The 14271-nt window shown below is 40.4% G+C and overlaps 1 protein-coding gene, 1 long non-coding RNA gene and 1 other non-coding gene across 4 annotated transcripts in view; 2 read left to right on the forward strand and 1 right to left on the reverse strand.

Moving 5' to 3' along the window:
• LOC129398636 (uncharacterized) overlaps positions 1 to 14271 on the reverse strand; it is a 96626-nt gene that overhangs the window by 75918 nt on the left and 6437 nt on the right. The window contains exon 1 of one of the 2 annotated variants that reach the window (XR_008626464.3): positions 1021 to 1413. The exons of the other annotated variant lie outside the window; for it this stretch is intronic. This is a non-coding gene — a long non-coding RNA (uncharacterized LOC129398636). Of the gene's footprint in view, positions 1 to 1020; positions 1414 to 14271 lie in introns of those variants that run through there. 2 annotated transcript variants of the gene reach the window in all.
• The window catches only part of FZD6 (frizzled class receptor 6), a 34248-nt gene continuing 21375 nt past the window's right edge, over positions 1399 to 14271 (forward strand). The window contains exons 1-2 of the mRNA XM_003821733.4: positions 1399 to 1652; positions 2613 to 2941. Of these exons, the coding sequence (XP_003821781.1) occupies positions 2765 to 2941 (177 nt within the window). The 5' untranslated portion in view covers positions 1399 to 1652; positions 2613 to 2764. The remainder of the gene's footprint in view (positions 1653 to 2612; positions 2942 to 14271) is intronic.
• Positions 11684 to 11729, forward strand: LOC129398671 (small nucleolar RNA ZL63). Its single transcript, XR_008626548.1, has one exon. It is a non-coding gene; the product is annotated as a small nucleolar RNA ZL63 (small nucleolar RNA).

The raw sequence follows: 14271 nt of genomic DNA on the forward strand, positions 1-14271 counted from the left end.
GAAATTGTACAGTGAAAGACAAGCGATGATATAGATGATTGCCTAAGTATTCCAAATGCATCCTGACCAAAAAAAAAAAATCATTCTAGTTCATCACTGCTCACTATATAATTAAATACAATGAAAAATAAAACAGGCTTTACTTCTGTATAAATCAACTTACTACAATTTTTCCTTCCAAATCATGGAACAAGTATTCACTTGAATTTCAAAACTATCGTTTTCAAATGATACTTTAAAAGTATCGTTTTCAAACGATATTTTAAAAAGTATCGTTTTTAAATGATACTTTTAGTGATACTTCACTGCCTGGTAGTCACTAGAGCCTGATCACAAAAAGATCTCATTAAGTTCGTAGAAACTGGAGAGAAATAGTCTTCCAATGTAGAAAATTAGAAATTTAGGGGAAAATATTCTTCCTACATAGAAATTTATTCTGCAATACATCAACTATCCAGCTCTTAATGATGTTAATATTTCTTCATCACTACCTGTCTCCCAACATCAGTAAGCTTTTGATAAAACTGGGGAGGAATTCCCCACTCCAAATTCGTCTTTCCTCACAGATTCCAAAACTCTTACTCTGGTTGTTCAGGGTTGTCCTTCTAGGTATGGAAATATGACATTCCTTTTCTGCAACAGGATGATTTATCTGACAAGAATAGCCTCCATCTACAAGTTACTTTGCATTTTTCAAAGTACTTCTACAAGTTCATTTGCTTCTCATACTATTCTGTCTGTTTCATAGGAGGGCCTTACAGGTTAGGTGTAAACACTTGTAACGAACTTGGCACTATTTGACTTACAGCCAGTGCTCAATTAACGTTAACCATCATTACAACTATTGTCATTCCTGTATTGTGAGGAAACTATGCCCCTTAAAGATTAGGGTAATTTATCTAATATCTATGACAGAGTTGGTACCCCAAACTAGGTTGATTTCTACAGCAGTTCAACTTCCTATTGGGGTTTGTATCAATAAAACTGTGGGACCCGCCAGGGCTGGAATCCCACTGCTACCTGAGCATCCAGTTGGTGACCAGGCTCCCCGAATTAATAAAAGTATTTGTTGTTGTTTTTATAGCAGTTGTCCAGGAAGTATCTCCTTTCGAACTCAAGTCACTTGGGCAATTGGCTTTACAAAGCAAATTGGCTCCGTTTAAGGATTCTTGACTCCTGAAATCCGCAAGGAAGTGGGTTCTTTTAGAGCCAGCGCCAAGAGCTTCAAAAAATCCTTCTAAGGTGAACCCCTCCGGACCCGGATAGCGAGATGGGGCTCAGCCTTGCGCCTCGGGGGTCGTAACAGACGGCAAGGTGGAGGTGGCTTCCCGGCCCCGCAGCCGGACCTCGGCACCCCGAGCCCGTTCACCGGGGCCGGGTCCTGGCGGGCCGCGGAGTGAGGCCGCGCGGCGCAGCGCAGGCGGTGCCCGGGCGCAGGGCCAGTCCCACCGCCGCCGCCGCCGCCGCGAGCCCGGACCTGCCCGCCCGACCTGGCGGCGCAGTCTCGCGGGATCGCTCAGCTCTCGCTCCCCGTGCGGCTCTCGAGGCAGCTCCAGTCCCGGACGCAACCCCGGAGCCGTCTCAGGTCCCTGGGGGGAACGGTGGGTTAGACGGAGACGGGAAGGGACAACGGCCTTCGACCGCCCCCCGAGGTGAGGCTTCCACGGCTGGGACTGGGCAGGGGCCGGGCGGGTGCCGGGGGAAGCGGGGAGGGCCTCGAGGGGCGAGGGGCCGCGGCTGGGATGAGGCGCGCCGGGAGCCGCAGGTGCTGGGGAGGCAACGGCGGGACGGCCCGCACCTGAGTTTCCTCGGAAGCGGGAACCGGCTCTGAAAGGCGATGCCGGGGCCCCGCGGCGCCGCGCAGGCCAGGAACGCTGCTGTCTGGCTCTAGGCCTGGGGCAGGTGCCCGGGTGTGGGGCGCTGGCAGACCGGGCATCAGTGTGTGTTGGGGCGCGGGTAATTCGTAATCCGGGGCCTACAGCCTTCCTCCCGCAAGGGGACTGCCTTCGCCCTTCCCCCGGGACAGATTTGCGCACTTTCCTTTCGACGGCAGCACTACACCCTCCTAGCCAGTGAAAACTGCAATGTTGCTCCTCCACTGGAGGAATCCTAAAAGTCTCCCTCTAGTTGGCCTTACGAAAAGCGAGAAAACTACATACCCAGAAGACTGCCACAAAAACTGACTCTTTAGAGTCTTTTACAAGTTTAAGAACTCTTTGGGTCTTAAGGAATTTCCCAGGGCCTTAGTTTTCTTGTACTTAATAAGCTTTCCAACAGGGGCCCTTAGATTGTATGCTTATATTAATCCTTTATAATTTACTCCGAATCACCAGCTTTCCTTTTTTCCTCCATCTTACTCTTGCCATTCCCTCTTTTTAACCCTGTCTTCCATACAGCACCAACCTCCTAGCATCGGTTTCCTAGAGGTGCAGCTTCCTTAGCAAATGATATATTCCATGCTAAGGCAGGTGGAAGAGTATCTCATTAGGACAGAATTTTCCGTTGTTTTTCCAGTGTTTGTTACCTGGGGTGAAAATCTTAACTCTGCACTTTGACTCCACATTTGAGTTTATGACAAATGTTGCTGATACACCCTCCTTTTGTTTTTACAGTAATTGACCCAGGACTCATTTTTAGGAAAGCCTGAAAATGAGTAAAATAGTGAAATGAGGAATTTGAACATTTTATCTTTGGATGGGGATCTTCTGAGGATGCAAAGAGTGATTCATCCAAGCCATGTGGTAAAATCAGGAATTTGAAGAAAATGGAAATGTTTACATTTTTGTTGACGTGTATTTTTCTACCCCTCGTAAGAGGGCACAGTCTCTTCACCTGTGAACCAATTACTGTTCCCAGATGTATGAAAATGGCCTACAACATGACGTTTTTCCCTAATCTAATGGGTCATTATGACCAGAGTATTGCCGCGGTGGAAATGGAGGTGAGTAGTGCTTCATACCTTTATTGAATAGTAGTTTATGCTCTGTTCTAGAATAAACTAGTAAAAATAAGTCTATTTTTAAACAGCCGATTTCTTCAAGTTGTGTACAAGTTGTGTTTTGAAAAGTCCTTTTGAAAATTAAATCCCTCTACTGACTTATGTTTTGTGTACTTTTGCGGCCCTATTTAGTAGATTCGTTTAAATAGGGTTCATTTTATATAATGAAGTATGGTTACACATGATTTCTAAATACCTTGTACCTAGAAAATATTTTGCTTTCCTGAATCAAGTATGATAGTTCTTCTAGAAATGCGAATTCTGAATATTTTTCTAATTCACTGAACATGTAATAGTTATTGCCTGGACTAAAACTGAAGAAATTTACAAGTTTTTATAAGTAGTTGTAATATTCACCTGGTATAGTTTTTCTGAAATAAATAATCAGAATATTTTGTTGCTGTAGACTGTATTTTAAGGCTATCGCAAAGTCACTAAAAAGTGACTTTGTTTTCTAAGCATAGCACTTATATGTTCTTTATAAGATACTTGTTAAAAGAAACCACTTGGGAGGAGTACAGTGACACTAAAGATTGCCTTAGGTGCCTTAGTTACCTGTCTCTGGTTTAGAGATATGCAAATTACTAGGGAGTGTGAGAAGAAAGCTACCTGTACAGACAGGAACCTGCCTTCCCATACAGATTTGTTAGGTTGTTAAGTCTCCTGAAGGAAACTAGACTCATGCATTGTTTTTGTAGTTTTTCTCCAGAAAAACAGAATAGTAAAGGCTTTTTTCCCTCAGATTGTTGCTAAGAGAGGAAATCCCTACAAATTTAATATATATACTATTTTTAAAATTGATTAGATTTGATTTTGCAGCTTTGAAAGTTTTCTATTGTTGTTCAGTTGAATAGTTGTCTGACTGCCTCATTGTGGACTCATGTCTGGAATAGGAAAGCTTATAAATACTAAGTAGATGTTATTTAAAAGGATAGTACAGATTATATTATTGTTATCTTTCAGTGGTTTTTTTCAAACTGATGCTAGATGTCCTTTTGAACTGAACAAATGATGCACTGAGACTTTCATTAATCAGAACCATTTTGATGGTTCAATCTGATTCAATATGAAGTATATAGTGAGAACACTGTGAAGCAATAATTACATCATTCATTCACTTTTTTGCTGATGATAATATGTTTTGTAGTGTTCATGTTTTAATAGTGTTCCTAAATTTTTTAAATCTAATTTCCTTTGTATGTGGTAACTACATACATTTTAAGGTTTTTGTTTTTTCTTTTAGAGATGGGGTCTTACTATGTTGCCCAGGCTGGTCTCAAACTCCTAGGCTCAAGTGATCCGTCCTGCCTCAGCATCCCAAAGTGCTAGGATTACAGGCGCGAGCTACTGCACCTGGCTGACCATTTTAAGTTTGAATGCTAACAGTGACCTTATAAATTCATATCGCCTAGACTCAAGAGAGATGCATCCCTGCTATTAAATGCCTGTAATTATAAGATGGTAGCAACTAGCTTTGTTCTGCATGTCTTTTTAAAACCAATTTTTTTTTACTTTCAAAAAAATTACTTTTTAATTTACCTAGCTTCTTTCCCAAGTAGTTTTGTGCCTGGATATTATCAAGAAGGCTTTTTGTTCTTACCTCTTTTATATGATTGCTAATACTACCAATCTCTTCATTATATAATTTTCCACTTATAACTAACCTTTCTCATAGCCTTTACTAATGAAGTTTTTTTTTTTGCTATAAATCATACTTCAGTAAATTTAAGGATACAAAAGAAGAGAGCCATCAAGCAGTCACAATACCAGTATTAACCTAAGTCTATAGAAGAAAGGAAAGAGAAATGAAAAGGCAAAAATAATGTCAACCTGGGTCAGACTTTTAATCCCTATATGTAATTTCTTAGTGTATACTATTGTGTTTTTCCTACTGCCCCTTTCCTATCTATCCTTATACAGTAGTATTCTCTTTTAGTTCCTGTATTTGAATGTCCAAAATCCTATAAGTTGAGAGTTGTAAGTGACCCTAAAGATCATATAGAGCTTCTTAACCTTTTTTATGCCATTAACCCCTTCTCAAGAGAAGTTTTAATATTTAAATAAATAAAATGGGTAGGATTACAAAGAAAACAAATTATATTGAAATATAGCTCAGGTAAAGAACCCCTGAACCCTTCATTATACAGATGAAGAAACTGAAACCCAGAAAAGCTGCGATTTGTCCCTTTGAGCACTCTAATCTGATAGTCTTCTCTGTCTACATGGACCATAATGTCATCTTTAACTGGTTTTTTTTTAGGCCCTTGTCTGATTGGATAAACAAGATAATATTTCTTATGATTTAGAATGCAATGTGTAAATTTCAGACTTTGCTACTTATTTGCAAACTTCATTTAGATAAAAATTAAACTGGGTGATTGTTTCACCTCTGTTTAGCTCTGTCTCTCTTTTTCCTTCTTACAAGTGCCTTGAATACAAAGTCTTGTTAGACCAAAAATAAAATCTCTGTGGCGCACACCTGTAGTCCCATCTACTCTGGAGGCTGAGGTGGGAGGATCACTTAAGCCCAAGAGTTGGAGGCTGCAGTGAGCTATGATCGTTCCACTGCACTCCAGTCTGGGCAACAGAGTGAGACTTCAACTCAACAAAACAAAATGAAAACAACAAAAACAAAGCAAAAGTTAACTCCCTAATCTTCAGTCTCCCTAGTGGTGCCACAATGATTTTATTATAATTCAAATTTGTGCAGTCCACTTTAGGGTTAAAATCCTTCATCATTTTCCCTAAAGCTGGGGGAAAAAAGACCTGATTCTAGAGCACTCCAGGCCCTTCATGTGGGACCCTGGCTGCTTGTCCAGTCTCTCATCTTGTACCTTCCCACATTGCACACTCTGCTTCAGCCAACTGACCTATTTGGAGAATTCAAATCCATATTACTGTCCATCACCTCTGTATCTTTACACACACTCTATCCTCTGGTGAGCCGTCTGTCTACCTACCTTTCTTCACCTGCTCAATTCCTTCAGTTCTCAGTTAAAGCAATAACTGTTTTTAGCGAACCCTTCTTTCACCTTTCTCCTGAGCAAATTTAATCACCCCACTCTACACCCTTACAGTACTTATAATGTACAGTTGTTCTTATGCTATTTTACAGTGAATCTACATGTCTCTAGATTGAGAGTTTGTTGAAGGTAGGGATGGTGTTTTTTTTTTTCATCTGTATCCCTAATACTAAGTACAATGCCTCTGAGCATGGTAGAGGCTACATAAAAGCTAAATAAAGAAAAAGGTAGGATTTTATGTCCCAATAAGGTAGCAAAGGGAATTTTCCCTCCAAATCTTTACATTCCACTTCTATCATCTACAGTGTCCAAGTCAAAGACATACTAATATTTTTAGGTGGTTTACGTATCATTCTTTTTCATTCTGTCTGAGCCTAGCTGTAATGAAATATATCAGTTGACATCCTCTATTTTGTTTCCCACATTAGCTCTACACATATTCATTAGAATTTGCTTAAAGAATTTGATTTTTAACCATTTCTAGTTATTTATATGAAGTAAAGGAATTCAACTTTTGATCGGACCGTTGGATTATAAGCTATATGAGTCAGTTTTTTTTTTTCAAACATTGTACTTTAGTCCTTAAGTGTATATTCCAGTTGAGTACTAAATTATAGCTGCTTGTAACTTGGCTTTTACTAAAAATGTGTTTTATAGCTTCTCTAAAGATCAGATTGGGTTTTACACCTCCAACCCGATTACCTTTAGTTTCTGCTGGTTCCTATTGAATTTCCAGGATTCACTGTGAATTAGTGTTAGGATGAGGGGCTGAAAAATTGCCTGATGGCTATGGCAATGAATTGTACTCTCTTAGTCACTGAGAATTCCGTATAAGTCAAAAGATCTATCTCACTCCTTTTTTGTTCCTAGTTTTCATTTTGTAACAGCTAGCCTGTTTTATAGAATTTAAGCATTTATGGTCATTTTTAATCTGTGATTATATGAGATGGTTTAGAGCAGTGGTTCTTAAACTTTAGTTCATAGACCAGCAGCTTGTGAGCTTGTTGGAAATGCAAGCTCACAGACTCCTATCCCAACTTACTGAATCATGATCTCTGAAGATGGAGCGCAGCTGTGGTTTCACAAGCTGCCCAGGTGTTTCTTTTGAGTGTTAAAGTTCAAGACCCACTGGTTTAGAAGTTTGGATTGCAAATTTTTACTGTAAAAGACCAAATTATTTTGACTTTCCAGACCATACAGCCTCCGTCACAGCTATTCAACTTTGAAATTGTAGCACAGAAGCAGTCAGACAATATGCCAACAAATGAGTGTGGCTGTGTTTCAATAAAACTTTATTTACAAAAACAGGCAGTGGGCTATATTTGGCCCAGGGGCTACAGTTTGCTGAACCTTGGTTTAAAGTACTTGAAAATGTTTTAAGGATAGTATAGAATGAAATAAGTGGACATTATTGTGCATTCTTATGTTAATACATTAACTGAGTTATATGTTACTTACTTTCCACATAAATTTTTTAAAGTAAAATTTATCACAAACCAAAAGGATCTGACTGGGACATCTTGGTTCTTCAGTTTTGTTTCAGAGATTGCTTAAAATGAGGGACTTCAGTTTTTTCCTAATTTTATTATGTGAACCTGAAATCATTTGTATTACAAAGAGTTAATTTACAATTCTGCATAGTAACAGGGCTTTGTAATGAAAAGGATGTACAGTCTAACTCTCCCAAGTGGAAAAACAAATGGCTACTGGTTTTCCATTGTGTTCCTTTTGTTTCATATCTAGAGCATTGTGAGATTGAGGTCCCTTGAGAGACTGATTTCATCCAGAAAGAGCTGAGACTGATCTAGGGAAAATGGAAACAGGAATGTTGTATTTTTCTTTTTCAATTGCCTTCATTGAGGTCTAGGCAAAAGCCAGGTCACGTATTGTGTTTGGAGCAGCAAGTGGTCATTCCCTTTTTAAACAGTCTAAAGGGAAGTGGGCCAAAAGAAAAACAACAACTTAACTTTCCACCTGTTAATATGTGCTGTTAGAATGTCTCTATTCAGTTAAAAATAAATGGAGAAAAACTGGATAAACAGACTTTTTAGGAAAATATCTATTTCTGTTGTATAGTGGCTTTTAAGCATTTTTATTTTCCTGCTTTTAGAAGAGTCCAGTCCCTTCCTGCTTTCACCTTTCTTCCATATTCTCTACCCTTGTATGTCCATACACAAATAAAGAAAATGTTTAGTGAGATTAACCTGTTTGTTTTTCAGGAAAGACTATCTGAAAATAACTGTAGCTATTCTGAAAGTAAGACATTAATCATATAAAATGAAATAAATACTGAGAAGTGTTCCAAGCCAGTTGCGTGTATAATGACTACTGTTGTGTTTTAAAGGTAGAAACCTTCCTTCGTGATGTTGCATTGCAGTAGCAGGGAAAGTCCCTTGACTCCTTCTTTTGAAACTGCAGAATAAGGGCAGGCCTGTATGTGAAGAGAAAGGATATTTCTCCTGGGAGGCTCTGCTGATAAGCACAAGGTTCCTAGTCCATTCCTTAGTATTCCATGGGAAGACTGTTGTGATTATTTCCTTTCCCCAAGAATGTGGCATGTAAATAATGAAGCTTTATTACTCTAGGTTATATATTTGTCATGTGTTCATTCATATTTATTGAATATGTACCTGAATATGTAGCTTTCCCAGAATTACAGTTTTTCAAGTTCTAAGGTTTACATTAAAAAAGTAATTTATTCTAGACACATTCCTTTGTAGTATCAATCAGTTAATATGTACATTTGTCTAATTTCCAAAGGTACTCTCTTCTGGAGAAATGATTTAAATTTTCTAATGGTCCCTCACAAGAAATAGTTTAAAAATAACAAGTTTTCCATTATGGAAATAATGTAAATTCCTGCTTTTTGTTCTCTTGTATTCCAGGCTCCACTTTACATTTTTTAAAGAAGCTGACTTGCCTGAGATTGATCACATTTGTGAAAATAGGTAGCAAAATTTGCACCACTTTCCTATACAGTAGTCCATTGACATTCTCAAAGAATTTACTCAAGACTTTTGTAACCACTTAAACAGTATTTGCCCAGTGAAGTCTAACTGAAAACATTTAAGGGCCCCTTTAGACTTTAGTGAGCCTGTTGTTTTGCTAAGGTTCATCACTTTTTTTTTTTTTTTTTTTTTTTTTGAGACAGAGTCTCGCTCTGTCACCCAGGCTGGAGTGCAGTGGCGCCATCTCACTCACTGCAAGCTCCCTCTCCTGGGTTCACGCCATTCTCCTGCCTCAGCCTCCCGAGTAGCTGGGACTACAGGCGCCCGGCACCAAGCCCGGCTAATTTTTTTTGTATTTTTTTAGTAGAGACGGGGTTTAACCGTGTTAGCCAGGATGGTCTCAATCTCCTGACCTCATGATCCACCCACCTCGGCCTCCCAAAGTGCTGGGATTACAGGCGTGAGCCACCGCGCCTGGCCCCAGGTTCATCACTTTTTTTCAATGACATTTTAAATTTCCTTCACTCAGTTTTAATCACCATCACTGTAAATCGACTTTGTTTTTGGTGTCAATTTACAGCAAGAAATATAGCTTTTCTCACTGCATGGGAGTTACTGTGTATGTCACCATGAGTAGAAAGCACAAATCCTGAGCTTAGGATCAGATGCTTTGGAGTCACTTGGTCTTGTTCACTGGTGATGTGGCTTGCTTCCATGTACCAGTGGGATTCTGATTCATGCTTCAGAAAAGTGACAAACGTTTATGTATCCCATATTTTCAGTACTCAGGGAAGCAAGGCACTGCCAAGATACTGCCACAGGACCACTCTGCTTAGGTTATGCTTTATATATTTTTAAGAAACCAAATAGTTCCTTCTTTTGACCCCTCTCAATTAAAATTCTAGCCCAGACTTTCCCTTCAGGATCTTACAGCGCCACCAACCCCAGGCCCATATTATGGTTCCTTTCATTATCATATTATTATAGCATCAGAAGCTAGCTGGTCCTTTCCCTGTATATTTCACTGAGACTAGCTGGTGTTTATTCATTCAACAAATATTTGAATGCCTAAATAAATAAATATTTGAAGCACTGTTCAGATACTCGACATACGGTAATGCACAAACAGACCTATATGCCCTCACAGAATTTATATTCTAGTGGAGGGAATGTAAAACAACCTATCTGTTTTTGTCATTGTACTTTCAGTTCTACTTTTTGACAAAGGCTTATTTTCTTAGATTACTTTTTTGCCCTTGTTTACTCATTTCCAAAAAATACTTTTAGACTTATTTTAATATTATTTTGCCCTGGTCATTCTTTCATTGATTTTATATAGCTCTTAATTCTTTTAACTCTGAAGAAGGAGCCTCCTTTCCTTGTGTTCTAAGGTGTGTTTTTTTTTTTTTTCATGTCCTTTCCATCTTAGGGTACCCAGACTGGTTAAGCAGAAAAGGAATTGATTATAAGAGTAGCAGGTAGCTCATAGAATCGCCAGGTGGGCTAGAATTCAAGCTCAGGCTGTAAGGAAACATGCTACAGCTAAGATGCTGGCACAGGTATGGTCTACTTGGGAACTTATAAGCAAGGGATTTCAGTGAGGACAACTCTTGGATGGAAAGGATCCAGGATACTTCTTAACCTGACACTAGATAGTTGGTTGATCCTGCTGGAACATGATACCATATTGAGGGCTTAACGTTGGTTACTGCTCTGCTTCTGGCAAATGAACTACTCAGCAGTAGCCAGATCACCCCAAGAAGGAAAAGTCTATGCTATTGGATCTGGGCACTCTTCTGCCACCATGGCCGTTTTGTTCCTGAGCCTGTTAAGCCTATACTGGTGCAACTAGAGAAAAGGCTGATTGACATCCACAGAGTAGATTATTTAGTCTGCACATTTAAGAGCCTCCTCTGTCTTGGGGCCTTTGGGTTTGCATTCACATGCAAAAAAAATTTTTTTTGAGATTATAGGCCCATTTTGGAGAAGTCCAGTCACATACTGCTTTTCCGGACTCCTAATACCAGTTCTGTAGAACTCTTCCAAGCTCTTGTTGCTTGCAAGTCCCTATCTTGTTGTACCATTAGCTATAGCCCATGAATCAATGTAACTTCTTACCTGAGACCATCTTTCTGCTGATAACATAGACAGTGATTGAAGTTCTGCCTGCTAGGGCCACCTCTGAATGGAGTTATAATCCTATAGTAGCTCACTTACAATAGCTGGGGCCAGCTATTGTAAGCCAGGCTGTAATTGTTTCTTCATGAGTCATTTGGTGAGAGGGAACTCTGCTTGAAGACGTAGGTGTGTTTTAAGGAAAGAATTATAATATGGCAGAAGCAGGCATTCTGAGAATGCAAGCAATATGCTACTTTCCCATATCTTTGAGATCTATCCAGCCACTTGAAGATGGAATGCAGTTGGTCCCTGACATCATGAGTAGGTGAGTTCGGTAACACTCAATTCATGAGAGGTAACTTGACTTGATGATCTCTAGATGTTCTCTCCTGTTTAGTTTCTATGAGGAACTAGTAGCAAAAGCCAAGGTCCCTTTTAATTATGTAGGGTTAATCTCCTCATCTGCACTCGTATCTTACTATGGCATCTAGGGTACATGTCTATGGCCTCATCAGCTTTATGTCTTTGATAAGTTAGATTAGTGTGATGTCCTGTGAAGTCGGTGATATGTTTCACTGACTGAAATTGAGGCACAGAGCTGAAGAGCTGATGATGTTCCCCTAAAGCTGAAGCTCTTAAGCTTTGGTGTGCATCAGAATCATCTGAAGGACTTGTTAAAACACAGATCACTGGCTCCATCCCTGAGTTCCTGAATCAATAGGTCTGGGATGGGATGGAAAAATTCCACATCTAACAAGTTCCTAGGGGATGCTGATGCTGCTCACTCAGGGGCCACTTGTTGGGAACCACTGCTCTAAGGCAAGTTGGCAAAGATATGCTGCTGTCCCTGCTGGGTGAGAACAAATTGCTTTTGTAGAAGAAAGAACTGGCTAGCTTAGAGAGGCATACAAAGTGCCTGAGCTTTACTATTTGCTACAGGAAAGAGACCACATCTGGAGAATCACCTTAGCCAATTGAGTTGAGGTTGCTTAAGACAATCCACTGGAAAGTTGAAACGAGGAGGTGGTAGGAACTGTTACCCCTGAATATGTTTCTAGTGGTGTTGCCAATCTCTGAAAATCCCCTTGATCTGCAGTATTGTTTTTGATTTTCTTTCATGGTAGGGAGGGAGACCTCTAATGGTTTTTGTTTGGCCCCTACCATAATAACATTTATCCAGGAAACAAATATGCCTATTGTGTTTTTGCTAAATACAGCTATTTTAGGTGTACATACATGGACTTGGAAAATTGCAGTGGGTTGGATTTAGGTCTCACTGAACCCCTGTCAGAAGCCCATTTATCATCTTACCTCCAAAAGCCCAGTCTCTGAAGCTAGCACACTGAATCTAGAATCTCTGAGAAATAACCCCATGTCAGTATGTCTTAGCCCCATCTAAAATTGTATTCTTTCCTCCTCAATTCATAACCCTCAGAAACCAATATAAATTAACAGTCTTACAACTAGTTTGTAGGTCTTTTTTTCAGATTTGATTTTGACTTGATGCTCCGAAGGCGTGCTGGGGTGAAACTCTAGTTACAGGTTGAGACATTGAAGACTGGTGGGATGGGGCAGGGGGCTATTTATTTTCTTCTTACAGAAAGGGTCTACCTTGAGAGCTGCAGGTTCAGAGCACTCTGCGATATCCTGAGCCTTGTGATGTGTCCCCACTACAGAACTCTGGGTCTCAGTTTCCTAGTTACAATATCACCAGGTCTCTTATGTGAATGGGAAGCACATTAAACTGATATAATTTAGCCACCTGCAGATCAAACTGTGCTTGGTTTTCAACTCCTTGAGCCTTAAGTCCTTTTTGTCCTTTTGTGTGTGTGTTTCATTTTTTTTAAAGACAGGGTCTCACTCTGTTGCCTGGGCTGGAGTGCAGTGGCACAATCATAGCTCACTGCAACCTGGAACTCCTGGGCTCAAGTGAACCTCAGGCCTCAGCCCCGGAAGCAGCTGGGACTGTAGGGCTGTGTGCATTGACAACCTGCTATTTTTTTTTAAGAGACAGGGTCTTGCTATGTTGCCCCGGCTGGTCTCAACCTCCTGGCATAAACCAGTCCTTCCACCTTGGCCTCCCAAAGTGCTGAGATTACAGGTGTGAGCCACCATGCCCAGCCTAGTGTTTTACTTCCCACCTTGAGTCAAAAATTCAGAGATGCCAGTTTGTTATTCTCTTCCTAAACCAAGCAGTACCATTAGAAGTCCTCACCCTACCCTACAATCTGATAACTCATGCTCGTTATATTATTTTCTGGTTCTCTGGCAGCAGGCACTCTTTTGATCTCCCACAGCCTCATGTTCATGGGGCATATCATTCTATTATGTACAGAGAAGCTAAGCTAAAACCAAGCTAAGTGGTTACAAGGATAATTTAATTCACTTTGCCATGGGTTGCCAGATTTCCATCTTTAAATACTAACAGGATGCTCACTGCCTTTGGCCTTAGACCAGAAACCCAGTTCTAGAGTTCCTCCTGTTTTGCTGAGATCATTTGCAAACCATTCTTTATGTTTTTTTTCTGTACTAGTTGGTCTTCTTGATTACAAACAACAGAAACCAATTCTGACTAAGCAGAAAATTGATGGATTTTGGACAGCTTGTAAGATCAATGGGAAGGCAGGAGAACCGGGTTCAAAATGTAAGGAGGAGCAAAGGGAACTGGGGCATAGCTAAGGTCATACCATAGGATTAGTTTGTCACCAGTGCCAATACCATTGGATACTTCCTGAGCCATTGTCACTGGATGCTTATTTGGCCACTGCAAGGATTACGGATCGCATTGCAGCTTCCTCAAATAATCTGACTATATCTGTTCTTTTGCATAACCCTCTCCCCAGGAATCACAATACCCAGAGTATACAAATGGCCAAGCTTAGATTAGGTGCCTATGTTTTCATTGCCAGGCTGTATCCCTGCATCCCTCTTAGCTTCCATGGTGTCTTACCTACTTTTGGATTCCCCCAAATAGTAAATATTCACTCTAGAGCACAGTGTAAAACAGTGTTACTCTCTGGGAACAGTGGTTCATACCTGTAATCCCAGCATTTTGGGAGGCTGAGGCAGGAGAATCACTTGAGCTCAGGAGTTCAAGATCCGTCTGGGCAACACAGACTCTATCTCTACTTGGGAGGCTGAGGCCTGAGGCTCACTTGAGCCCAGGAATTGGAGGCTGCAGTGA

Source organism: Pan paniscus, chromosome 7 (genome assembly GCF_029289425.2).
Source record: "Pan paniscus chromosome 7, NHGRI_mPanPan1-v2.0_pri, whole genome shotgun sequence".
NCBI lineage: Eukaryota > Metazoa > Chordata > Mammalia > Primates > Hominidae > Pan > Pan paniscus.